Genomic DNA, 27,305 nt, shown 5'->3' on the forward strand with positions numbered 1-27,305 from the left:
CCGCTTCTGCGCTCTCTCGCCGGCGGGCGGGATAAATGCCGGATTCGGGGCGGCCGTTCCGTTGAGACGCTGAGGGAACTGGAGTAGTTGCAGCCGCTGGCCGTGTTGCTTCGACGAGAGGCGCGTGTCTAGCGAGCTGTGAGGTGAGAGAGTGCCTTGGCCGCTTGGATCCGAGGGGTGACTTCGCGGGGAAGCGGCGTCCCTGCGGTGGGCGTCATTTTCCGCCTCCATTTCTTTTCAGGAGATTTCTCTCCTCCCGCCGGTTTCCCTATATGAATAACTGGCCTGTTCACTTTCCCTTTCTTTCTTTACCACCCCGGGAAGGGCCCCAGTCAAGCCCGCTTCCCCCGGCAGCGGCTCCGTCCCATCTCCCCCGCCACCACCCGCCGCACCGGGCCAGCTTTACCAAGTCTCAGAAACTCCGTTTACTGCCCCTCAGCAGTTAAGGAAGATAATCTTTTGCCCTTTTAAAGCTGGTCGTCTTTCCACGTCTGGTTGAATGGCCATTTCGGTTGAGGGGTGGGTGTGTTTGTGGGATGTAGGAGAGGAATAATGTCAGGTTTGTTAGGTTTGCAAAAGAAAGGGTGCCAGGTTTGCAAAAGCTTAATGTGTAGACAAGTGTGTTTCTGACTTTAGCAGTTGAATTCGCGTGGGCTTGGAGCAACGCACTTCTTCCTCCTCCACTTTCATCAGCCAGGCTCTGTCTGCCGCCAGTAGCAGATGTCCCGATATCCCAATACCCCTCCTTAAAAGCGTCCTATCTTTAGCAGTTGGCGTAATTATATTTTTCTACAGTTTCGCTACCTAGGCAGGATTGGTTTTGCAGTTTTGATGGATCTAGAACATTGTGCTTTGCTTCCTCATATTTTGCCCCAATATGTGTGTGAGTCACCTTTCTTTGTTGGGCCAGGAGAGCCTTAAAAATAAGTCCAGACAAGTTACTAGCCTTCACGCAAAAAGTCATTAGCCCACAAATACCCACGTAAGTGTCTTGTTCATTTTTCTAGACCTTTGAAAAGAGCTGTTCTTATGTAGTAACAAAATCTTCCCTACATCCTTTACTCAGAGGCAGCTTTTACTTGCCAGGGGTGAGTGCTAATTTGCAGTTACATAGCCTAGGGCATTAGGTCTATTTGTATTGTGCAAACACATGCTGGTGTTTGATTATAGGGAACAGGTGACTAGTAAAAAGTGAGTCTCAATTCCTGTTGCAGGAGGAACATATCTCTTCCTTCACAGCTATTCTTCTTGATAACCTTCAGTGTGTGCTTTTCTTTCTCTCCCACCCCTAATAGTAAGTCCAGTTTCTAGTGGAAGCCCTCTTGTAGACAGGCGGCATGCAAAACATAATCTTTTTTTCTCTACTATACACATTTTATAGATGTTCTGTTTATTTAAAAATGATAGTCGCTTGCTCTGTCTCTTTCTGCAGCTTTGTCTATGTTGGAGAAGTCATTCTTGAGTAAAAAAAAAAAAAAAGAATCCACTACATAGAAAAATGTTTTTACCTGTCTCTGTCAAATAATAACCACAAGGACATTATTAAAGCACCTTTGACTTTCTTCTTTTTCTCATGGTAGTAAAAGTGTCGGCAGTAAAGGGATCCATTGATGTTTTGCTAATAGATGGCATATTTAAGACATTCTTAGTGTAGCACATACCCTGTACAGGATTGGAACAGAGATATGCAAGTTAACAGCAAAAGATTATATCCTTGCCAATATCAATCAGTTTATTGATTCAGTAAACATACTTCACTCCTTGCCAATCTGTATATAATTGTGATATCAAACTAATGTATATTGTTCCCCACAATTTATGTATGAAACTTAGTGTTTAAAATGAGACAATTCTCTACATTTCTTGGCTTTAGATTGGTAGGGGCACAGTTCAAATTATATAGCCTATGAAATGCTGATACAGTGTTTTGTTCATTCAGGTTTTGCTTAATTCTCTAAAGTGTACTTTTATCCCAAAGCAATTATAAATGGCTTACATTTATTGTAGTGGACATCCCTCTTTTGATGCTGTCATACATTTTTAGAGATGAAATCATGAGTTTCAAACCTAAGAATATTCTTTTAAAAAGGTTTCATGCACTGTCGCTATCACTATAAATTCAGAAGTGTTTTTTTTTTAATTTTAAAGTCTTTATTTCTAGTCTTCTTTTGTGTTCTGCTGTTTAATGTTCTCAAAAGCTGCTGTGTATATTTCAAGAAAAATGGGAACATATTAGTTAAAAAGAGATGTTAATGAACATTGATATCTTCTATGTAAGGTCAAGCTCTTCAGAAATTGCTTTTTGCAAATAGATTTATAATAGGACTAATGTTTGACCAGCATTTTGATAATGAAAATCATTATGCAAGCACTTCTAACTGACGTGTTTGTGGATGTGTTCAGCCTTGAAAGAGGTAGAGGGTGTTGCCCCTGTGATGATATCTGGAATCTGAAATACAGTATAATCATTTGGATATTATTTTTTATTATTTTTTATTTACAATATATACCACTCAATTATCTAAAACAGATTCCAGAACACTGAACATAGGTATAAACAGTAAAAGAAAGTTTTAAAAAGCAAATTAAAATTGTTCAGTTTAAAAACAAAGGAACCAGAAAAACAGTGGCTTGTCATTTGAGCAGGGCTTCTCAAAACAGTTGTTTTCAGGAGGCACCAGAAGCAGCCTAGTTTTGGTGCCTGCCTGATCTCCAGGGGCAGAGAGTTCCACAGAGAAAGGTCCACTACACTAAAGGCTCTTCTCCTAATGGATTCCAATCGGGCCATAGGTCCATGTGGAATCACCAGGAGCACGACCTCAGTGATCGGGCAATTTCTTAAAGGAGAAGGTGCTCTCCCAGGTATCCTGGTCCCTAGTTGGGAAATCTATTGTTATAAAATGCTACATGTGCAATAGACGTATATAGTGACTGAATGGTTCTTAACTAAACTATACTGTAGCCAAGAAGTGCAGCTCACCTACAATGCTTAACTCTAAAACTACATATGGGGGCTTAACAAGCAAACACATGTCACTGTCGGTTGAGTGCACTATCTTAATAATGGATGGAATTATATTTGTGCTATCAGGCAGTTCAGCCAGACTATCTCTACTGAATGTAGTGGCTTTTCCTACTATCAGCTCTTTCAGCTGACCTACCTGTACTGAATGGAGTGACTCTCCTATCGGTGGGAACCCAAACAATTAATCGGAAATGGGATGAATCTTTTGTTCACACAGTCATGGAACTGGAATGTCTTCCTAGTTAAAGCTTGGCAAGGCATTTGGCTCTCTCACAAACAGTTGCTGACAACATCCTTTGAGAAACTACACAGAGTGAAGAACTAGGTCAGCCACAAAATGCATGCTCTAGAAAGGCAACATTTCTTTCCCCAAAATTGTTTAAAGTCCACCTGAACAATTAAGAGATAATCTAAATGGCTGGAACAAATAACAGATATAAAATAAAAGAACCAGACATTTTCATTTATAATTGCTCAGAAGTTTGTGGATGTGTACTTTGGCTCAGAGAGAGGGGTTGTGGCGGCAGTCGCAGTCTGAATATTCAGGTGCACAATGAGTGCACTATAGCTTCTCGTTATATGCTAAACTGGCAAGGGTGGGTTGTTGGGATGTTTGACAAGCCGTCCACAAACCTAAAACAACCCATGGGTTCTGGATGGCCTGTTAACTACCCCAATGACCCACCCTCACCAGGTGCACACATACAACAAGCCACAGCGGCAGGGACTTGGATTGGCAATCTGGCGCCTGGGATATGCAACCCATTGTTGCTGATAAGCCACGGTGGGCTGCAATGAACGTGTGAACCAAGTTAACGTATCTATCGCTCTTCCTCACCCTCCCAGCATGTGTATATAAAACTACCAATTTGAGGTGAACCCTTCATGCATCTGATGAAACGGACAGTGTCCACAGAAGCTTATGCCAGAATAAATGTGTTTGTCTTTAAGTTGCCACAAGACTTTGTTTAAATATACAGTTATCTTTCTGAAGACCTGGACTAGCTCTGTACTTACATGGTTATTTATTGAAATATGCTACATTCATAAGCAATTGTGTTTTAAACTTTAGTTTTGCGGTGTTTTTAATAGACAGCTCTTTGTTTTTATGATCAGTGAAGTATATACATAGTGCATTGTTGATAGTATTCAGTACCTCTTCACGGGCAGTAAACAGATTTTTTTTTAAAAAAAGGGTATTAGTTAAAGTAGTATGGTTCTTTTAGGAAAAGTTCTGAATTATCAAAAGTTTTAACCTACAGTTGCCATGTAAAGCATTATATTTCACAAGATAAGTTATGATGATAATGACTGAACACATTTGAGGAAATTCAGGCTTGAGTGAGTGATATTTTTACATGGCAACAACTAATATTTGATTCAAGATTATTTCTGAATTAAAATATGCTCATTTAATCACCACATGTATTAAGAACAAAACTGAACTCTCTGAATATACAGATGATGATGATTTTGAATAGCAATAAATCTGAGAGGTGTGTACTGCAGGAAACATTGGGAAACTTGCTACTTTTTATTGGGAATTCTAGGGAGGTGACCTCAAATAACATTTTATGAAGAGCTTTATGAAGTTCATTTTGAAACCAACGTTTTGGACATAGACTAGGGTAAGATACATCATTGGCCTATTGAGAGAAATAATCAAGCTTTCAAACTTATCTAGGCAACTTTATTACGTTAGCTTTAATGAACAAGAGTCATTGAACAGTTTATGGGTTGTTATATTTTATTTATAAATGACAGGGAAGACTCCTGTTAGTGCAGGGTCCCCAACCTGGTGCCCTCCAGATGTTTTGGCTACAACTCCCATCAGCCTTAACCAGCGTGACCAAAGATCAGGAATGGTGGAAGTTGTAGTCCAAAAGATCTGGAGGGCACCAGATAGCAGAAGACTGCATTAGTGCAAGGAGCAATAAACCTAGTTCTTCTGTTCCTGGGTAGAGGAATAATGGAGTGTGAGCTACAATGCAACAAGAATATAGTTCTGGTGGAGAAATGGTTCTTGAAACATTTTTAGATGGTTATACACATGGTGATAATAAATCATAAGCCTGTCCAATATGGGTTCTTTAGTTTTCTTCCAGTGACTGCTAATGTACTTTATTGTCAAGGTTTGCATGCAGAGATAAAACCACTTTTGTTTCCCCAGTGTCTAAAGTGTGTCTCTGAAGTTTGAAAATAGTATCTTTACATTGACAGTAGAACTTGTCAGTCTAGACCATTTAGCCATACATAGTTAAATGCATGCTCCAATCACACATTGAATAAACTCACTTTAGTCAAACACAATACTATTTATTTTCCCCCAGAAGCCAATAAACACACACACACACACACACACACACTCTAAAAAGTTTCAGGTTCTGAATATTTAGTCTGTGGCTTCATCTGCATGTAAGTGCACCCTCTGCTGCCTGCAAATTGAATAGAGGAGCAAAGCTACCTATTTTGAGGCACAATCCTATGTATGTTTAGACAGAAAAAAAGACCTACAACTCCCATCACCCCCCAACCAGCCTGTAGGACATTTTTTCTGCCTAAACATACATTGAATTTCAACCTTACTCTCTGTTTTTAATTGTCTATTTAAAAGGTCATTTGGAATGTTCTAAGATATGAATAACTATTTTCTGATGTCTTCTGTGAAATCTTCATGTGAATTTTTATGTTAGTGTCAAAATATTCTGTCACTTAAGGATAAGAATATCTGCGCAGAATCGAAGCTTTTGACATAGTTATTTGTGCATCAATATCTATTTCCAAGGTTTGAATAATAGTGCACCTAGACTAGTGCTCCCAACAAACCTATATTTAAAAGTGGTTCCTGGGTTATTTCCCAAACTGGAAGTAAAGTGGAAGCGGTGAGCTTGCAGGAGGCAGTGAGCCTGCTTGCTTGCTCGCTCGCTCCCATAGTTGCCACTGAACCAGGTCTTTATGTCCTCAGAGACCATGGGAAGATCTGCATTTCTAGCAGAAGCTTTTTGCCAATTACAGTAACAATGGACAAGACAAGCCTTGGTGAGGAGAGTTCCAGAACTTCGAGGCTGCCACTGAGAAGGCCTTGCCTTGGTCTTAAAGTTTTCAAGATTATGACCAGGATTGCACATAATGGAAGTCACCATGGGTAAATTTACCCATGGGTAGGGTGACCATATGAGAAGGAGGGCAAGACTCCTGTATTTTTAACAGTTGCATAGAAAAGGGAATTTCAGCAGGTGTCATTTGTATATATGGAGAACCTGGTAAATTCCTTCTTCATCACAACAGTTAAAGTGCACGAGCTATACTAGAGTGACCAGATTTAAAACAGGACAGGGCACCTGCAGCTTTAACTGTTATGATGAAGAGAAAATTTCACCAGGTTCCCCATATATACGAATGACACCTGCTGAAATTTCCCTTTCAATACAACTGTTAAAGATACATACCTTTTCATTTGGTCACCCTACCCATGGGGCTTGCTGGTTTGCATTTTGAACCCATGGCCTGTTTTAGGGTTGTGGCCAACTTGTTAACCACCCCAACAACCCATCCTTGTTACGTTTGCATGTAATAACAAGCCTTGCCCTCCCGCACCTGCTGCTCGCAGCTTGAATTTTCAAAATGGTGGATGGCGTCACAACAAGAAGCCCCACATGAAAATTCGCCCACATTGGCTTCTTGTTACATGCCAACTAGCACTATGTTTGATCATTAAAATCACGATGTTAAGAGCCAAACTAGATGTTACAAATTTTATGAATGCAATTATGTTCTGTAAATAGCAGCCTCAGGGAAGTCTGAGCAACCTTGGGGCAGTGGGAAAGGGAATGGGGTTAACTATTTCTTTTCCTGCCATGGTCAAATCACCTTTCCAAAGCTACATAGTGATGCTAAGATCTAACACGTTTCATAATAGACAGTCTTTGCATGCTACTTTGAAGTCCTGAAGGTCTGCTACGGAGTGGGTGCTGTTTTTCTAATAGCAACAATTGTAAGCCAGGCAAATTGTGGTGGTGGTTTCATTTTAAAATGATGCCCTTCAGAGAGTACTTAATGAGCTCCCAAGTGTGTTTGGCATGTTCTTTCCTTTCCTTTTTTTTTAACTGCACAACAATGATCTTGCAAGAAACACTATTGTCCTAATAACTACAAAACTTGAGTTAGTAGAAATAGAAAACATCTCTATTATTGTCACTCATTGCCCTGAAATGATTAAAAGTCTACTGCATAAGATGCTGAGGTCAAATACTTTTCATAATAGATGAGCCTTTATACTCGTTCAGTTTTTTCATGCTGCTTTCAAGTCTTAAAGGTCTGCCACCAAATAGGTGCTATTTCTCTAACGGGAACAGTTGTAAGCCAGGCAAATTGTTGTGGAGGTTTCATTTTAATGTGATGCCCTTCAGAGAGTACTTAATGAGCTCCCAGGTATGTTTGGCATGCTCCTTCCTTTTTCTTTTTTTAACTGCACAACATGATCTTTCAAGGAACACTATTGTCCTAAAAACTGTATGACTTGAGTCAGTAAAAGAAGTAGAAATCAGATATATTATTGTCACCCATTGCCCTGAAATGTTGAACCTGACAAGGTAATAGTTCTGAACATATAGGTGGAATAGAAACCACATTTGAATTGAGCAGTGAGATTATATTTACATATGCAAATTGAGCATGTCATGAAGCCCCTTATGAAAATCTCCTAATACTAGATTTCTAGGAGTTCCCCAACATTCTCACTGAGGGTTTTCCTTTGGTTTTCAGACTTTTTTAAAAAATATACCTTACATTAGAGCCTGTGCTTAAGAAGTCTGTTGCTTAAATATGGATTTTTGAATTTCAACAAGAAATTTGTATTTGAAATGACTCTGCTTTTTTGGTAGGTCATGCAAGCAGCCTGGTATTGTCTTAACAGTGCTAGCGATATCCATGCAGTAGTCTGCAATTTTCGTTGCTTGTGTTCTTACCTTAACCCTACAAACCAGCCTGAAATGGAAATAGTCATTGTGATTTCTCAGCCTTGCAAGTAATTAATGGGTTGATCGGCCACCCATGACTTCTCTGCTCCTTTACTCAGCCATACTGCTTCAGTTACACCATGGCCGGATCTACACTATTGCTTTAAAGCGCTTTATAACAGTTTTATAGCGCTTTAAATCAGTTAAAGCGCTTTATAACTGTTATAAAGCGCTTTAAAGCAGTAGTGTAGATCCGGCCCATCTCTTCACTCTGGGATTATCCAAGTTTCCTATCCTTGCATGTTAGGAGGGATCGAGCCATAATAGTGCTATCCTGTTTAATGGGGTAAGAGGATGAGTCAAGTTTCTTCTTATTAATCAAACTGTTTGATGGGAACAGAGGGTGTCGGGGGATCTAAATAGGTGGGTTTAACTCTTTAATAAGTAAAGAAGTAATCAAGAACCGGGGCAATCCCAACAATAAATATTGGAACTGGTGCTATTTAACGTGTTTGTTATCCTGACTCTGAATCTTATTCAGTGAGACAGTTAAAATCAGTAATGTGGGGTGGAACATTTTCCATGGAACTTCCATTTTGTAAGTTCATTAGTAACATTGAATGGATGCCAGTTGCAAGAACGATATTGGGCAAGCTTGGCCATTTCAAAGAATTATTTTTTAAAATGATTATCCCTAGCAAGTTTGTGAGATAATATTTATGTGTCACTGAAATACATGTGGGAAATGGAACTAATAAGAAGTGACAGCAAAACAGAACCTGCCACAGCAACCTCAGTGGAAGAGAGTTGGACTCCGTTGAAATATATGATGTTGTCAGCATATCATGCACAGTTCTTCAGGTTGCTGAAGTTTATTAGAGTGCAGTCCTACTGGATTACTGCCCCCCTAGACATAAGCCTCTGATCTTGAAGGCTTCCGAGAATCCTTTCCCCTGCCGGGCTGCTGACAGCCAGACAGAATGAGTGAAAGAGCTGATTTTTGCCTCTTTGTTCTCTTTTTCAGCATTTCTCACTAGTGGAGTCATGCTGTGTGGGACAGAGCTGGGGCTTGAAAGACCTTTGGATCTTGTGGATCCTTGGCCTCTCCTTGCCCCTCTCACCAGCATGCCCCCTTCCCACCCTTCCCAACTCTCTCTGAGTTTGCAATAGTAATCATGGAAAAGAAGCCACTCTGGAGTTTAGCGGAAAACCCACATCACTAGACAAAATTGCGGATGACATCACATTATTTTGATGAATGAGTTGTAGCTTGGTTGTACAGCACATGTCTTGTATGTGGAAAGTCCCAGATTTAATATTCAGCATCTCAAATCAAAAGGACCTCTGGTACGAGGTCTGAAAAACCTCTGAACCGCAGCAGCTTGGAGAGTAGGTATTATTGAGTTAGAGGACCAGTGTCCAATTCTATATAAGACAGCTTCAGGATGGTGAAGTCCTAAGCAACCAGTAAAGAACTCAAATGGAATCTCTACTAATAGGATGAAAGAGTAACAGAACTATATATAAAGTTCTAATGTATGTGAAAACGGATGCATATTGTGACAAAAGTAAGCTTCATACCTTTCAGTGAATATGCGAACAGACTGCACCACCTAGGCATAAGGTATTGTCATGGTGGAAAGCTCACTGAAAATGTTAACTTGAGAAAGCCAAATTCAGTGTTAGGAATTCCAAGGAAAGGATATGAAGATAAAATAGCAAGTGTTAAGGCATTATTATTTAGAGGAGGGGCAGAGCTCAGTGGTTGAGTGAATGCTTTGTACGCAGGGGGTCTCAGATTCAATCTCCAGCTATGGCTGGGGAAAAAAATCCTGCCTGAAACCCCAAAGAGTCTCTGCTAGTCAATCTTGACAGTACTGGGTTAGATGGTTTAATGATCTGATTCAGTATCAGGCAGCGTCCTTTGTTCCTGTCTGTTGTGTACCCCAGTCTCCCCCAATCTGGTGTCCTTTAACTCCCATCAATTTAGCCAGCATGGCCAATGGTCAGGAATCTTGCCCCCCCCCCCCCGCCCCTGGGTCATGTGCCAGGGAGATTAGCATATTACCCTCATCAGCACGGCTTGTCATGTCATGCGATCTTCTCCAGGGTGGCTTGTTGCCATGGGTTACAAGCCACCTAGAATCCATGGGTTCTTGGTGACTTGTGATTTGCCAACCAGGCATCTGCATAATGCATTGTCTGTACCCATGACTAGGTGAGAGGATAATAAACTATGCAGATTTATGCATAACTTATGCAGGAGGTAGAATCTGTTGTTTTTATACTGTTTTTTATGTTTTTGATGGTTTTTAAATTTTGTATACTTTTAATGTTTACCATTTTTAATTGTTGTAAACTGCCCAGAGAGCTTCGGCTGTGGGGCGGTATATAAATGTAATAAAATAAATAAATAAATCTGGATTGTCTGAATGCAGAACTCTTATTTGTATATGGGAGTGGGGGAGTGTTTACAGCCCAGGCCAAGATATTTTCAGCTGAACCTTCAAGCACTTTGGCAGAAGAGCTGTCTGATTTACCTCTAGCTGCTGTGTGGGCAAAAAGCCCCCTTGCGTAATAGCACTGACTTTGGCACAACACCTTTCCCATGCTGTATGAGGCAGTTTCACATAACCCTACAATGTGGGCTTCCTTAAAGATAGGCACTGCGGTTTTGCTTGTGCTTGTGGCTTGTGTCTGACTAAACGTAGTCATTCGGGTTTGAAAGAAGTCAGATTTTTAGATGTCAGCTTCAGCATAAAAGCCACCGTTGAATTGATAGGTGAAACTGCCATCAGCACGACATATGAGGTTTTCATTGTTGGCATGACAGATCTTTCTTTAAAAAATGATTTTGTAGCTCCAATCTGCAGTTTCTGAAAATTATATTTAGGTGTGATCTTGATGAATGTTCCCTGGAATATTTGCAAACCCTGGCATCTTTCTGTGTGCCCAAAAGGGTCAGGGCTTGGTTTTTGAAGCAGAGAGAAGGGAGGCAATGATTCGTCAGCCCTTACTTGCTGCTGAGATTTTTTTTAAAAAAAGGTGAGATAGTGAAGGGAAAAACTGATACATTTGCATTAAAGATTACCCTTGCACTACTGTAAGTAAGAATAGCCATGGGGCTCAGATTGAAAGAGTACTGAGCATAATGTTTTGAATGCTCTTTGGTTAAGAGTAGAGCAAGAAAATTAGAGGGGCGAGAGGCCAAGAATGGGGTGAATTGTGCTGGCAGGAGGACCTAAATTGCTAGAAGAGTGATGGGTCAAGTTGGACCCTTGGATACTCCAGCCCCTTCTGGCAAAGATGATGACTTTGTTTCTTCCCATAGTGGGACAGAGTTGACTAAATGGGGTTTTCCTCCATCTCCCTGTCCTCTGAAGCATCTTGTGCCTCCCAAATACCTTGGAATTTGGGGGCCCTTGGGAATAGTATGGGATATGGTGCATGAGGCTGTACATTGAGAGGGAATTGGTGGAAAATACAGTCAACCTTATGTGAATGGAGGAGCAACTTGGGATCCAAGGCAATGCGGTATCTAAAAGTGAAAGATTTCTCCCTCTAATTTGAATCCCGTGCTAAACGCTTACAAATGGTTTTTTGACTCTTTCTTCCTGGGAATAAATGCCCTCAATTATTTTACATGAACCTAATCTAAGCAATAAAATCTGGTTCAGGAAGGCAAAGATAAGACCAGTTTGTTTATAATGGACACTCTATAGTTGTTTTTAACTCTTCAAAGTGTGATTGAATATCTTTGGAAATTCTTTCACGGTAAGATAAATGTCTGTAGCTTGTTCATTCTTTCTTCTGCTTCTAGCAACCAGATGTGTAGCTGAATGTTTGTATTGTTACAGTTTACTTCACTGCAGAGAATATGATCCCAATCATATTCTCCGGCTATTGGGTGGTATAGAAATGTAATAAAATAAATAAATAAATCCCTGCTCTTCCTTTCCAAGAAAAATGACAGTTTCAACTCTAGTCTTAATAGAACTTAGTAAAACTTTTAAAAAGTGGTCTGAAACTGGGCAGCAAGATGGTTAACGGGGACTGGCCAGTGAGTTCACATTAAGACAGTACTTTTCCAGCTGAACTGGCTGCCAGTCCATGTCCGGCCTGATTCAATGTGCTGATACTAACATTCAAAACCCTAAATTTTCCCAATATTTTAGCAACTTACTATCCCAGTCTTTTAACTCTGCTATTTTAAATTTGCATGTTAAATCTGTATTTTAAATCTGCTTTGTTGCTTGGTTTTATTCTGGTTGCACTTTTATATTGTGGTTTTAAGCGTTCATATTATATTTTATGCTGTACTTATGGTTTTAACTTTTGTAAACTGCCCAGAGAGCTTTGGCTATTGGGCTGTATAGAAATGAAATAAATAAATATTCCCAAGATTTGCTTAAGCTATAAGTACGAAACTGGAAGTGTTCCCAGTATAACAAACATAATTTTTATAGTTAAATTTAGGCATTCTTCAAGCAGGCTAGAATGCATTTGACAGCTTCATCCACATTACATGTCAGCTCATTGTTGCTTGCTTGATTTATAGGAGCATATATGAGCAACAACAATAAAAGTATCCTTGCAGGTTTTTATTACTTTGAGATTTTAGGGAAGTTCACTAAATGTTAGACTGGCTCCCCCCCCTCCCCCAATCATTGAACACATCTATAACATTATTGATAACATGTTTCATGTTGTAAAGTCAAAGAGTATGTTCATGAAACTATTAAATTCCTAACATTCATCCTGTCATTATAGGCTTTTTGGAGGGTAGAAAACTCTTAACAGAGTCTTTCTGTCTCAATCTTAATGTGTGGCAAATTATTTTTTTTTTTTAAAGGCTGTAATTGTGTGGTGTTTTTAGAATGTGGTTGTGAAGTTTACAGAAGCTGTTTGTACAGTTATAAGTGTCTAAGGAAATGTTTAGAGAACAGAATACAAAATATGAGATATTAAAAGTTGAAGAAGAACGAAAGATTCCTACACTTTAAATTTAAAGGATGAATTCACATGATTGTTATACCATGCAGCAGCAACCACCACCACTGTCAGAGGTCTTGTCCAAATAGTGTAGAAGCATTTGCAACTGGTTCAGAGCAAGGTTTTTTTTAAATAATAATAATAACTCTAGAATGCCCTCTAAAATCAAATGCACATGTTTTTCTATGATGCGATTTCACACAGTTGGGGCTACTTGTGAATGCTGAAGCAATGTGGTGGTGGGGACACACAGAGTGGGTGTTTCCATGCACTCAGCACATGGTGTGATATTGCGTCACAGAGAAGCAGTCCCCACACAACTCTAGTTGGGTGTGAAGCGCACCTGGGACTTGCTACTTTCTCAGCAATAATTTCTGTTTTAGCCAGCACTTTGGGGAACCTTTAAGCTCTTAAACCAACCCTGCTAGGGGGAATGCTGGGAATTGTAGGACAAGCATAGGATTACAGCCTAAATCTCTTATCAATAAGCTATCCCAGGACCTTTCTTATTTCTTTCCCTCCCTGCCCCCAACTACATTTTCCTTCCATATTGCCCTAGAACAGTGGTTCCCAAACTTTTTCAGGTCACCGCCCCCTTGGTTCCACAAACTCATGCCCAGTGCCCCCTACCCTACACTATAAAAATCATTATTCAGAATAGCGGTTTTCAACGACCCACTAAGGAAGATAATAACAATAAAATTCAAAACAGTAACAATTATTTGAATATTTATTCAAACTCTGAAGCACTTGCCACAGGCTTGCAAAGGGACGGAGGAAAAAGAGAGCGAACGCCTCTGTTTTGCAGCCGACGTGGCGGGGCACACCAAGCAGGGTATGTCTCTTCATTAGCGTTTTGGTGCTTTTGAAATATTTCAATTCACCGTTAAAAGGACTCTTCTTAAACGGTATTAATACATGTGTGGCTTCTTCCCCTATATGTCTTGGGACCAAACTACCTTCTCCCATAAAAATGTCCCTGGGTTTTAAGACCTGCTGGAGAGGCACTTCTGGGGAAAGACCACCTCGAGCGCCCCCCTGCTGTCCCCTTGCCTCTTAGCGCCCCCCTGTGCAATCCCACCGCCCCCAAGGGGGCAGTACCGCCCACTTTGGGAACCACTGCCCTAGAAGAACCCACACATACCCTGATTAGGAAAGACTGACATAATCAATGAAGGAGGAGGAAAGGATTCTACGAACAAAATGCCTCCATTTTCAGATATGGTAAAAAGCAGAGCATCCTTCGTTACCAGCTTTATTGGACCTGTAATTACCTAAATAGAAGGGTGGAAAGAATACACATTATTGCTTAATTTAGTATTTAGCTCATCCCATCTGTAGGCTTGTGGCATTACTGTATTTACACATTTGCAGTACTAGGAGGTTCCAGAGCTGTTCTGTTTCTGTGCCCACTCATCTCATAGTGTTGCAGCTGCACCATAGGTCTAGGGCAAAACAAGATCCCCATTCTTAGAAGGCTTTTCTTTCCTAACCTCTTTACTTTGCTTCACCTCCTTACTGTTTGTTATTCCAATGAGGCATTTCCACATAGTGACTGGAGTTGATGCTGCAGTGGTGGGACGACTAGGGACGGGCATTAGTTTACAAAAAATGCATTGACAAAAGGAGGCATTTTTTCTTGAACCCAAGGCAGTTAAAGGTGGTAGCAGAGGGGCCATCAACAAACTATGGCAGCAACCTGTTGCATTTAACTCAATAGAATTGACTTAGAAGACTTTCCAGGTTTTTGAGGTGGAGAGGAAACCTCAATCATGCCCTAGTGGCAAAAGTAAAATATGGAACTGAAGATGTCTAAAGCTGATCAGGGTACATCCCAATCTCTTGCTTATAGCTCATGTAACAAAGTGCTAAATGGTAAGAAATACCCAGGACAGTAGGATAGAGGCTTCAAGAATACAAAGGGACCTACCACAAGCACAGCGTGTAAAAGGTGGATTCTGTATAAAGATAATACTGAAGCCCCCAGAATGCAAGGTATATAGCCTGGCATCTAATCGACTCCTACTAAACCATATATTTCAAGGGTAACACAAGTTTTCATTCTTTCTGGAATTTTGGCTTTGACTAATACACAAGCAAATCATGGTAAAAGTCTTTCTTGTACTAAATAGCACATGGAACCTGTAAGAGGAGGCGGTGTGCTTAAAAATAGTATTGTTTATGCTAGCACATATATTGTATGGTATTGTAGAACCCTGAATGCTGCTTCTGGCTTCAGATCTGGAGTTAGTCGCTTAAGTCATTCATGTACTGAATTTGGATTTATTTTAGTTCCTACTGACATCTTGTCCCAATTCATTGGCCAACCTTTTTTATTCTGAAAGGCTCAAGTTAAAACTGTGGGTGCTGGATTTATGGTCTGAATTTATGGACCTGCTTGAAGTCATAGTAGGTCATCTTATTTATGATTTTCAATCAGTGAACAGCTCCCACAAATAGAAAACTGACATGTTTCTGACCATTCTTTAACTTTATGTGTGCTTCCCCTTTTCAGGTTATTTTGTATTGGGAACCATGACCTGGCATTTCCCCCTCCTCTTTGCTGCCTTGACTTCGACGTGTATCTGCTTCCCACCAAATCCACTGTCTCTTGAGGAACTGGGCTCAGACATTGGAATCCAAGTTTTCAATCAGCTGGTCAAAACCAGATCTAAGGATAATGTTGTGGTTTCTCCACATGGAATTGCATCAGTACTTGGAATGCTTCAGCTTGGAGCTGATGGCAAGACAAAGAAACAGCTGACAACAGTGATGAGATACAGTGTAAATGGTCAGTTCTTCCAATCAGTTGTTGCAAGGTTTGGTGTGTGTGTGTCTTTCTGTTAGTCTCTAAAATAAATCTCACTTATACTAATTTTCCATAAGTATACAAAGAAGGATCTATCATAAGAACAGTAGCTACTGTGTTTGAGAACACTAATCAGTTATCTTGGTCTAGTGCATATTAAATAAGTTGCAGTGAAGCACTATCGCTCTTACCAGAAGGCATCCTTGGCCACAGTGACCAGCATTGATGCTAAACACAGTAAGTTTAACAAGAATTGTCCTCTTGGTTCCAAAACAAACAGGACTGAGTTTCATTGCCAGGGCTGTTTGGGAAGCATAAAATGCCCCTCTGTGTGGAATTGACAGCCTCTCATGCATGCCTTCAGATGTTCAATAAAATACCTTTGTATTTAGTGACAAATTAAACCCACAGTCCACTTATTTGGCTTTTTATCACTTCGGACCTTTCAGTGCTGTTGCAGTATCAATGTGTAGCCTTTCCAGAGTTCTCATTTTCTTCTCAGGATCTTGCATTTGTCAGGTTGGATTCCTGAAATTGGCATGCATCAGTATTGCATTCCCTAGTCAAGAACACGTCCTTGACTGAGGTTTGCTGGACCTTGTTGCTTCCTTAGCATGCTGAGTTTTGCAAGCACCAGTACTGTTTCTGAGCAAATTTCAAAATACTAGTACCACCGTGAAGAAAGTTCACTTGACTGAAACATTCCAAAAATGAGTATTCCCCCATTCCTCCAGAAATAACAATACTGTGACGTCCTGTGGCAAGTAGGCTACCCCATTACCTGTTTTACTCTTTCGCCAAATGGCTGAGGCCCTCGCCTGAATTCTTTTATGGCGTAACCTTGAATACCACACAATTAGATCTGAAAGAGCAATTAAAATCATCCCCATGCATCCTGGTACATTGAGATTTTAATTTGGGTATGGTCAGAAAATCCTGATCACACAAGATAAGGACACACTGCAGAACGATTTGAGTACTCCTACCTCTCGAGCAGTCAGCCAGTTTGTGTTAGATCTCTAGACAGCATAACACATTCATAGTGGGCATAGCTATTCTTATGGCAATGCAGTTTTGCAAATAGGAGAGCTAGCAACATACCATAACACTGGTTCTACCAGTCCATAGATTTCAGGCCCTTCTTAGATCACTAGTGACAGTGGGCCCTCTTGTTCTGAGGGTGTATGCTTCTATGAGGCGTTTGTGAGGCTGTGCAGTGTTATGGACAAAGTGGTATATTTAGGGAAATGTTTCTTAAAGTTCTACAACATTTGGTTACTTTCCCAAGGCTGCTTTAAGTCTCCTGCAATTCTCCATCTGTTAAGTGCATTTGATTATCCTGTCGTCTTAATATAGTGCTTGAACACTGGAAAAAAGGCTGTAATATTGGTAGACTACAATTTTAGTTCTTTCAGTTATAAAAAGGCTTTTCTGTGTTAGGTTGTGGGTGGCATGTTCCAGGATGTCTAATCCTTGTTTGGCTTCGGAATGCCTTAAACAAACATATCTGGAATTAGATTCTAATGAAATAATTGGAACTTGATTTTGAGTAAACATGATTCACTGCTTTAGGACAACACTTCATGTATCTTATGAAGTGGACCCTAGCCCATGAAAGTTTATTTATTTATTGCATTTATATCCTGCCTTTTTTCCTTCAAGGAACCCAAGGCGGCGTACACAATCCATTTTCTCCTCCCAACAACCACCTTGTGAGGTAGGTTGGGCTGAGAGTCTGTGACTGGCCCAAAGTCACCCAGTGTGATTCCATGGCTGAGTGGGGACTAGAACCTGGATCTCCCAACTCCCAGTCCAACACTTTAGTCACTACACTACACTGGCTCTCGTAACATATTATGTCATAATAAATATGTTAGTCTTTAAGATACTACAAGAATCATTGCTTTTGCTGCAACAAACTAACACAGTTACTCATTTGGATATTAAGAACATAAGAAGAGCCATTCTAGATCAGATGAAAGGCCACTGTGGCCAGCCAGATGCCTGGTTTCTCTATTCCAAGTCTTGACTTCAGTCTGCATGCTTATCACCGCTTATTTTAAGAAGTTGATTTTAAGTGTTTTTTATGTTGCTTGTTTGTTTTCAATTAGGAGTTGGTAAAGTACTGAAGAAGATAAACAAAGCCATAGTCTCAAAGAAGAATAAAGATGTTGTGACAATTGCAAATGCAGTCTTTGCAAAAAGTGGCTTGAAAATGGAAGTGCCTTTTGTTTCAAGAAACAATGAGGTGTTTCAGTGCAGTGTCAAGGGCATCAACTTTGAAGACCAGACCACTGCTTCTGATACCATCAACCAGTGGGTCAAAAATGAAACTAAGGGTATGTGTTGATAAGCGCCTAATTTATATTTTCCCTTGTTTCTTTTCTATACCTTCTCTGGGTGTTAGTTTTCTCTCTCATTTTTTTCTACCATACTGCCAAAAATTTAGATTGTAAGCTGCTGGGAGAATATCTCTTTTGTTATGGTTATTCTGTAAGTACATTGATTGTGCAGAGAAAATGCATACTAAAATTTGTTTTAGACTTGGTAATATATCTTCTTGTGGACTATAGTTCTGCCCTGTTGCTGCTACTGATCCCCTTTCTCTTTTCCATCTACCATTCATATAAAAATCTGAACTTTAAAAAATCAGATGCATTTATATTGTTTTGGATGCACCTTAGCTTGTGTGTGCATGTACCTTTAAATATATAAAATCAAGCTATAATATTGCAATTGATGTCAAGTCTCATTCTCTAAGCGAAGTCTAACGACCTGACTACTTGATACTCTCCTTTTTGGATATTTTTGCCAAGAGTGCTATCTCCACAAAAGAAATCCCTTCTGTCACTGGTAACAACATAGATCTCCAATTCTTGTCTCTTGAAGTTATTTCATTATAGATCTCAGAGAGAGAGAAAACAGTTATCAGTAGATGGGTAGAACATGATTGTTGATTCCTTGTTTACAAGCCCAATGTTTTGGTGAATTTGCTTAATATTTTATGTATTGCTATTTTCAAAAATCTAATCAAATATTAAGATATATATATTCTATATAGTAATATTTCCCTAGAGTGGGATTTTTGCATGAATTCTGGAGGAGGGCATGTGTTTGAATCCTTGGGATCTTAGTGCCTGGAGGGTTCAGGGCCTTAATACATGCTGATCCAGAGATTGGCACACATGTATACTTGGGGTTTCTTCAGAAGCATAGTAAGGACTTTGAGAAAGGGGGGTCCTTTAGAACAAGGTAGACTAGTCAATTTGAGTAAGTTCCATCCAGGCAACTCCCCCAAATCTGTTTCAGATTTGGACTTGAAGAAAATTTGGCAGTCCTGGGTATTGGTAACCCTAGCTCTTCTTTATTAAATCTGACTTGTGCCACCTTTCTAAGGAGGAGGAAAAGTAACAACTAGGAGTCTTACCGTATTTCTTCGATTGTAAGACGCCATTGATTGTAAGACGCACACTAATTTCAGTACCAACAGGGAAAAAAACCCTAAGACACACCCGCGATTCTAAGATGCACCCCATTTTTAGAGATGTTTATATGGGGAAAAAAGTGTGTCTTAGAATCGAAGAAATAGGGTAATTGATATGCTTGGATATCAAGCTTCTGTTCACCTCCCACTCAGTGCATTAGAATATTGTTATTGAAGCCTTCTGTTGATTCTGTTGCTTCGAATTTTGCTTCAGCTTTTATTAATGCAACTTCTTATCAAAGTATATGTTACTCCCCCTTCCCAAACCTTTTTATATTTAACAGGCTTTTTGTGCTGGTGATGTATAGGTTTTTCTATTGTTCTTCTCAGGTATGATCGACAGTGTCTTATCTCCAGATGCTATCGATAGTGATCTGACTAGATTAGTGCTGGTAAATGCAGTATACTTTAAAGGATTATGGAAATCACGTTTTCAGCCAGAGAACACAAAAAAGAGGACATTTAATGGAGCTGATGGAAAGACTTACCAAGTGCCTATGCTGGCTCAATTGTCAGTGTTCCGATGTGGTATGTTACAAAAAAAACCCTCTCTTAATTTGAAAATATGCATAGCTTTTTTTACTAGAGTTCATTGTTAAACACAAGCAAAGATTATTAATTGCAGATATATGGTTTGGCAGAATTGACCTTTCAATTAAATCATTAAGAGTGCAAAATTCTGAATATGATTCATTAAAAGCATAATTTATATTTATTAACTGGATGGCTTAAAATCATCTAGAAACCTCAATATTGATGCTTGGAAATAAATTCTATGGATGTCTCAGATCCAAACATATTTTTGTGGGGGTTCATTCCAGTAAATATTTGCAAACAGGTTTGGTACTCCTGAACAGATTGAGATATGTTACACATGGGAAAATGAAAATATTCATGTTATACTGCATGTTATACTTCAGGCCAGTTAGAAATAGTCCCTTTCTGGGACTTATTTGTGATCTACTGTTCTTTCTTTGGGGTTAAAAAAAGGTAATCTCTTCTTGCCTAAAATGTCCCTTACTAGGCACACTTAGCTTGTTTCTGAAGAATCTATATTTGGGGGGGGGGGGGAAACTTCCTCGTCTTTGATCCAAAGAAAAGGGCTCTGCCCTAATGACATATGGTTGAGAGAGGTTTGTACCCCTCCTACCACCTAAAATTTATATTGTGCAAATTCCATTTTTAACTATTGTTACACTATTGCCAAGGCAGTTCATTCCCTTATATATACTAATAGAGAGCTCAAATGTTGAGCTATGACAGCTATGTAGATAAAAAAGAAATACTGGGAAATAAGATGGAACTATCAAAGTTTGCAGAAGTACAAAACATTAAAATAAACCCACAAAAGGAAGCAGCCCTTCCCCTAGTAAAACAGCCGAATGAGGTCTGGACATGTACAATGGCCACAGAAGTTGATTATGCGCTCTTGCTCAGTCCATCTGGGATCTTTGGGCAGTATTTCAGATACTAGCACACACAGATTATGTTACGCTAGCATAAGGGAGCTCTAGTGGAGAGATGGGCACCTTTTGGCCCTTCACATGTTTTGGCCTACATCCCTCATGATTTCTCACTATTAAGTTGCCCACCTCTGCTCTAGCACAATGCCAATAGAATTAGCTAGTATGATGGGTTTTCTAGATAATCCTGTTGTGCCAGCTAATTTTATTTGCATTGTGCTAAAGATCCCTAATGCTAATACACAGTAATTTGCGTTAACGCTAGTGTCTAATTGGATGCTTCCCTTTGATTCTGACTTGATCAAGTTTCTTTGTACTATATTTTCTGTCTGCTTTCCTGCTGGCCTAGAATACGTGATTCATATCAGTTCACATCTACCCAATGGTTTTTAGAAGTTACACAGAGATGGTTGGTATGACACATGGCAGGTTTGGCAACATTTCTGATTTCCCCACTAAGAACAAAAACAGCAGAGTCTTGTTGCACTCACCACAAATGCTGAATTAGAATTGAAGTTCTTGATAAACTCTATTTGTTTAGGCCTAAATCAGGGCAGTGTTTTATTTTTCCACTGCAGGTGTTAATTAACGGAACAAAACTAGAATGATTGTGTTACACCAGTTACTGCTATGTGAATAGTTGCTATGGCTGTCTTGTGTACATTTTAAGCTTCACAAAGAATTTTCACATCTATCACTTGCTTTCATTGCCATTAGCCTCACTATTTGCATTCTCCCTGCCCCTCTCCATAGCTGTATGTGTAAACACATCTTTCTTCTGATGAAGTTTGGTCTAGTCCATGAAAGCATATAATATAATCAGTGTTAGTCAAGGGTCCCAAGACTGTTCTGTTGTGTTAATATATTTGTTTCTGACCATACTAACATGGGAGGGGGGTGTTCTGCAGGTTTGGTTTCCCCGTGCTAGAGACCCTACCCCAGAGTTGTGAAAAATAGTGGGGGATTGCAGTGGGCCAGTGTGCATGTCACAGAGGCAAATCGTGGGTTAAATGCACAGTGCTCATGAGCTGCAGCCATTTTCTGAAAACAAACTACGATCACTGCAAACAGAGATTGCCAGCTTGATGTGCAAATCCAAACTGTTGTTTAGGGGCTAAACAACCCAGCTGTTAACCCAATCCTCCACCCTGATCTCTCCCTCCATCCTGATTGAATTTGATCCAACAGCTACTTATTATTGAGTGTTAGCCGTTGCTGCCTTGCTATGCAATTCAGGCTGAAGGTTTTGTGATGACTTAGATTCCGGCCCCACCCCTCTATTTCTTTCTCTTTCTTAGGCACAACAAGCACTCCTAACGACTTGTGGTACAATATCATTGAATTGCCATACCATGGTGAAAGTATTAGCATGTTGATTGCTCTACCCACGGAAAGTACGACTCCTTTGTCTGCTATCATTCCTCACATTAGCACAAAAACTATACAGAGCTGGATGACAACTATGGTACAAAAGAGAGTGCAGGTTATTTTACCCAAGTATGTATTGTTTTCCTCACTTTACTTGATTCAATTATTTTTATTTAGTTATTACATTTGTATACCACCCCATAGCCGAAGTTCTCTGGGCGGTTTATATATGATTAAAACACTTACAAACAATATACAACATTTAAAACTACAGAAACATACATTTAAAACATCTATAAACAGCTTTAAAAACAAATCTAGGATCAGTAAAGCTCATCACATATTGCTAAATGTCTGTGGAAAGAGAAAAGTTTTAACCTGGTGCTGAAAAGATAGCAATGTTGGTGCCAGGCGGGCCTCATTGGGGAGATTGTTCCATAATTGGGGGGGGGCACCACAGAAAAGGTCCTCTCCCCTGTTGAAAAATCATGATCAATTACAAACTAATTTTAGTCTTGGACTAATGCATTTCTATTGCTCCCACCAGGTTTACAGCAGAAGCAGAAACAGATTTAAAGGAACCTCTAAAAGAGCTTGGCATTCGAGATATGTTTGAACAGTCGAAGGCAAATTTTGCAAAAATAACAAGTAAGTTACCCTCTGATTCTCTTGTTCGTGAGTTCTTGAGAACTAGAGATTTGTCAAATATTTACTTTGGCTTTGTGCCACTCATAACTGAAAGTTGTGTTTGAACTTGACAAAATATGTCATTGTTCTATGATAGCCTTCCTCAACCTGGTATCCTCCAGATATTTGGGGTTGCAACTCCCATCATCCTTGACCATTGGCCATGCTTGGAGGGTCTGATGAGAGTTATAGTCAAAAAGATCTGGAGGCCTCCAGGTTGGGGAAATCTGTTCTGTGGTCTGCAACATTGTTCAATATTCTATACCATGTGGTTCTCATCAAGGTTTTCCCTAAGATGTCCTGCTACTGGACCTGTGGTGTGATAATCAAGTTGGTGAAAAGTCTGAGAAGTCCCTTATAGGCAGAACTAACTAAAAGGCACAATCTGACTTTGGTATTCAGTGAAGGGCTTAGATTATCTAATGCAACCAACTCGTTAGAATGCTTGTTTTTTAGATATTCAGAGATTTCTTTAATTTCGAATGTATGGATGTAAGTAAAGATGGTCATGTTACAGCAAAATATATTAATTAAGGCAACATTGAATTGCAGTTACCCATTAAAAAAACCTTTGTGTGATGAAAAGCTGTTACTGTAAAATAGTGAAAAAGAAATCTCATATTGCAAAATAATTCATCCTTTGCTCACAGTGATCTAAAGAACTCTTGGTCTATTGTAGCAATAGTTTTGAAAAGAACTGGCAGTGTATGCCACTAGTTCTGCAATTGTTAATAAATTGGGTAGAAGATCCAGAAACCATGTAGTTTGTGTTCTCAATCCTGTTGCCATTGTAATAACTTCAGAGAAGACCAGATGTGTCCTAACTATTGCTTCTTTAAAAAAAAAAGTACTATTTCCTGGCTGTTTTTATAAGAGGCCATTGTACTTGGACCAAAAGATTGGAAGGTAGCCCATGCAATGCCAGTTCTTTATTTATTAAATTTATGTACCGCCCCATAGCTGAAGCTCTTAACAGAAGGATTAGAAGGATGGAGCATTAAACTCAAAGTTGTTTTTATACTGTTTGTTTTTGATGGTTTTAAATTTTGTATACTTTTTAAAGTTCACTGTTTTTAACTTTTGTAAACCGCCCAGAGAGCTTCAGCTATGGGTTGGTATATAAATGTAATAAATCAAATCAAATCATTAAACATTACTGTACTTGTGCAACAGGACTTCATCTCCTTCTCCTCCCTCTTTGCTTCCTAAAATTTGTTCTGCTGGATCCTCCAACTCTCCGGAGCAGATTTTGAGGTCGTGCAGGGAGGAGCATGGGCAATGACTCCCCTCCTGGAGCAATTCCATTCAAACCGCTGGTTTTAACCTTTAAAGCCCATTACAATTTGTAACTGGGATAGCTGAAGGACACATGTCTCTATATGTGCCTACCAAGTTGTTCAGCAGAGGGCCTTCTCAGTGTGGCACCTCCCAATTGTGGAATGCTTTCCTTAGAGAGGTTTGCCTGGTGTCTACTTTGTTGTCATTACAGGCAATTCTTTTAAAATATTTTTCTGCATGCCATTTAGGTATAATTTTAGTTCTGTTGATTGTTTTTATTTTGTTTTGCAAATATTGCTGCCTTCTAGTTCTGTGGGAAGGTTTTTTTTTATTGAAGGATGATATAAAATATCTGCAATCTTACAGGATCAGTATCCTTTGCATTTGGGATATTTTAAATATATCTTAATTGCAAAGAAGGCATTTATAAAAACAGTATTTGCTCCAGTTTTCCCCTATTAAAATAATTTTCTTCAAGGAATGTAAGATGACTGTGTATATATGATTGATTTTATTCTAACAGGAACGGAAAGCATTCATGTATCCCAGATCTTGCAAAAAGCAAAAATTGAAGTGAGTGAAGATGGAACCAAAGCTTCTGCAGCAACAAGTAAGCATTTGACTATTTCATCCAAACCACCACTAATACCTAACATTTCTACATGTATTTTATTTAACATAATTTCATCAGTGTTAAAGTATAGCTGAAATGGAATTGCAATGCCAGAATCATTAAAAAAATGAACTCCTGTATTTCCCCCCCAAAAGCCTAATGGATATACCATTCCACCAGAAAACAAAAATAAGGCTTAAAGCAGTGGTGCTTGGACTGCAGCATTTCCCAACCCTTAGTCATTTGCCCAAACCAAAATATTGTTTAAGAATAATATGCTTAGTCTTGCTAATTGATTCTTTGTGCTGCTTTATCCATCCCTCACAAAATGCTGGTTTTGGTTTAGAGCCATAGAGTGATTAATTATTCTGTTTTTGTTTGTTCAAGCTGCAATTTTAATAGCCAGATCATCACCTCCTTGGTTTGTAGTAGACAGACCATTTGTATTCTTCATACGACACAACCCTACAGGTAAGCAGTTCTTAGCATTATTTTGCCTTCATTCTTTTTATACTGATTAAATACAAACAGCATTCTCCAGGAGACAGAGGCCTGAAGCTGAAAATAAACATTTCAGATCTTGCAAAATGAGGATCTGAAACTCCTCTCGATATTGTGCATAAGAGGTTTCTTCTTCTGCAATCTGCAGCTGTGTGGGATTTCAACACTCAAGGGTTGTTGCCAGGATCTAATAGGCCCTCTGTTTCACCAGCATATTTATTAGCTCATCTACATATATGATGCATGCTGGAGGTAAAAGTGCCAACGCTGTGGAAGGAGAAGACTTCTGGCATCAGTTCTCAGACATGGGCAGCTTAGGACATCAAAGGCACATTATGTGATTCTGAAGAGGAGCACTGGCGGGTTGTCAAAACACACATCTCTTCTCTTTGCTCTGCTTCTCAGCTCTGTTTTTCTTCTAATTGATATTCTAGGCTCAGCATAAGTGAGCTGCTTTGGGAAAACACCTTTTTTCAGAAAATGACTGAGAAAGGGACTGAAGTATTAGGACATCATAACTAAATCTACAGGCAATATTTCAATTGTCTCATCCCTCCCCTCCCCCAGCCCCCATGGCCACATACACACTCCATCAAAGATGGGAGAAAAACATCATAAGCTTGAAAAGTATGAATATTTTAATTAAAGATGCCATAGTCATAAATGGATTTATACAGAAATGGATAGACTGATCTCAATTGAATTTTCTAGGAAATGGCGGTTTAGTAAAAGGGCAAATGCCTTTTACTTAACATCGAGGCTGTTCCGGGCCTCCTGAGCAGCAAGGGCACAGTGCATAGGATTGCACTCGTATTTGTTTAATAAGCAAAAGCTACCAGTTTCTTTTTTAAAAGATAGTGTTATGTTTGGTAATATTCCCTATTACAGCAATGCACCAGATCCAAAACAGCCACAGAAGTGAGCCTTTATCTCTGAGGATCACAGCTTCTACCTATTAGTCATTGACTGATCAATTGATGAAAACATGCTCTTTAATTGAAAGTTTTCTTGCCTATATTATTTATTTATTTATTTATTGCATTTATATTCCACCCCACAGCCGAAGCTCTCTGGGCGGTTCACAAATTGTGTTTGTTTTGGTACAAAACAGGGTATTTGTGAATAAATACAATATTATTTTCTTGTTCAGGTGCAGTTTTGTTTATGGGACAAGTCAACAGACCTTGAACGTGGGAAGATATTTTCCTTCTGAAGCAAATTTAAAGATTGATGCCCTTGTTCTGTTAAATATTTTTGTACACTATTCTTTGGCTATGAACTAGCTTTTGAGTGTGATTGGTCAACTAGGTTTTGGAAAGGAATCTTAAGTAGCTGAGGTTCTTTGTGGAAAAATAAAATGCCTTTTCAAAGCAATTTAAAGATTCTTAAAACTACTGATTAGTTCCCTGTGCTAACAACTTTTGAAATTTTGTTTGGTCTAAATATTTTGTATTGTGATTTGAGAAGTCTTTTAACCAGAGTTGGAACTAAAGGGACAACTTAAATTTTTGTTTAGTTTGATTTGTACATGCCCTTCTGCTACTAATGTTGTCAATTGAGTGGTTTGATGAGGCATTGCCATTAGAAATTTAAAGCTTTAGCAATTTTTTATTTCATTTTGTGCATGTATTGCTGAGACTTAAACAACTAATGTCCCGGTTAACGCCTTTGCATTGGTGTAATGTAAACTTGTCATTGCTAGTATACACTTTCTATGGATTTAAATTTTATATTTTTTTGTACAAAGGAAAAAAAATAATAAAAAGCATTATGAACAGTCAAACTGCACAGTGTCAAAGTGATGTTGGAGGGATATAATTAATTGTACTACAGGGAACTGATTGTAAATTCAGCTGCCAAATGAAAGGTAACACAAGTTTGCTTTCCCCAACATGATGGAATTTTGCTGTGCTGTTGTATGTAGCAACTACTCCTGCAAATATACTCCTGCACTTCAGATTACCTCTGTTTAATCAATATTCTGAGATGTTCCAGACTGTACTATGTATGCAGGTAACTTAAAATATAATCACTGCAGGCTCATGTCATGTCAACTGTCCCTGAAAGATATTTGTATGTCAAACAAAAATCAAAATCCGTAGCTTTATACATAAAGGGCACTATCCA

The 27,305-nt window shown here is 39.2% G+C and overlaps 1 protein-coding gene across 1 annotated transcript; it reads left to right on the forward strand.

Annotated features, from left to right (window-relative positions):
* Positions 1 to 26,961, forward strand: SERPINE2 (serpin family E member 2). The gene is made up of 9 exons (XM_063132215.1): positions 1 to 143; positions 15,491 to 15,766; positions 17,896 to 18,123; positions 19,599 to 19,796; positions 22,030 to 22,228; positions 22,647 to 22,747; positions 24,588 to 24,674; positions 25,065 to 25,148; positions 26,329 to 26,961. The coding sequence occupies exons 2-9, from the start codon at positions 15,511 to 15,513 to the stop codon at positions 26,364 to 26,366; spliced, it is 1,191 nt and encodes a 396-aa protein (XP_062988285.1). The 5' UTR covers positions 1 to 143; positions 15,491 to 15,510; the 3' UTR covers positions 26,367 to 26,961.
* Positions 26,962 to 27,305: the final 344 nt, after the last annotated feature.

The sequence above is a fragment of the Elgaria multicarinata genome, chromosome 8 (genome assembly GCF_023053635.1).
Source record: "Elgaria multicarinata webbii isolate HBS135686 ecotype San Diego chromosome 8, rElgMul1.1.pri, whole genome shotgun sequence".
NCBI classification, from domain to species: domain Eukaryota; kingdom Metazoa; phylum Chordata; class Lepidosauria; order Squamata; family Anguidae; genus Elgaria; species Elgaria multicarinata.

What these genes read in the sequence shown, in the direction of transcription:
- SERPINE2 (XM_063132215.1), top strand. Translation starts at nt 15,511, where the DNA reads ATGACCTGGCATTTCCCCCTCCTCTTTGCTGCCTTGACTTCGACGTGT. An exon ending in GGTCAAAAATGAAACTAAGG is followed by an intron (nt 18,124 to 19,598) that starts GTATGTGTTGAT and finishes TGTTCTTCTCAG; the next exon opens with GTATGATCGACAGTGTCTTA. An exon ending in CATACGACACAACCCTACAG is followed by an intron (nt 25,149 to 26,328) that starts GTAAGCAGTTCT and finishes TTTCTTGTTCAG; the next exon opens with GTGCAGTTTTGTTTATGGGA.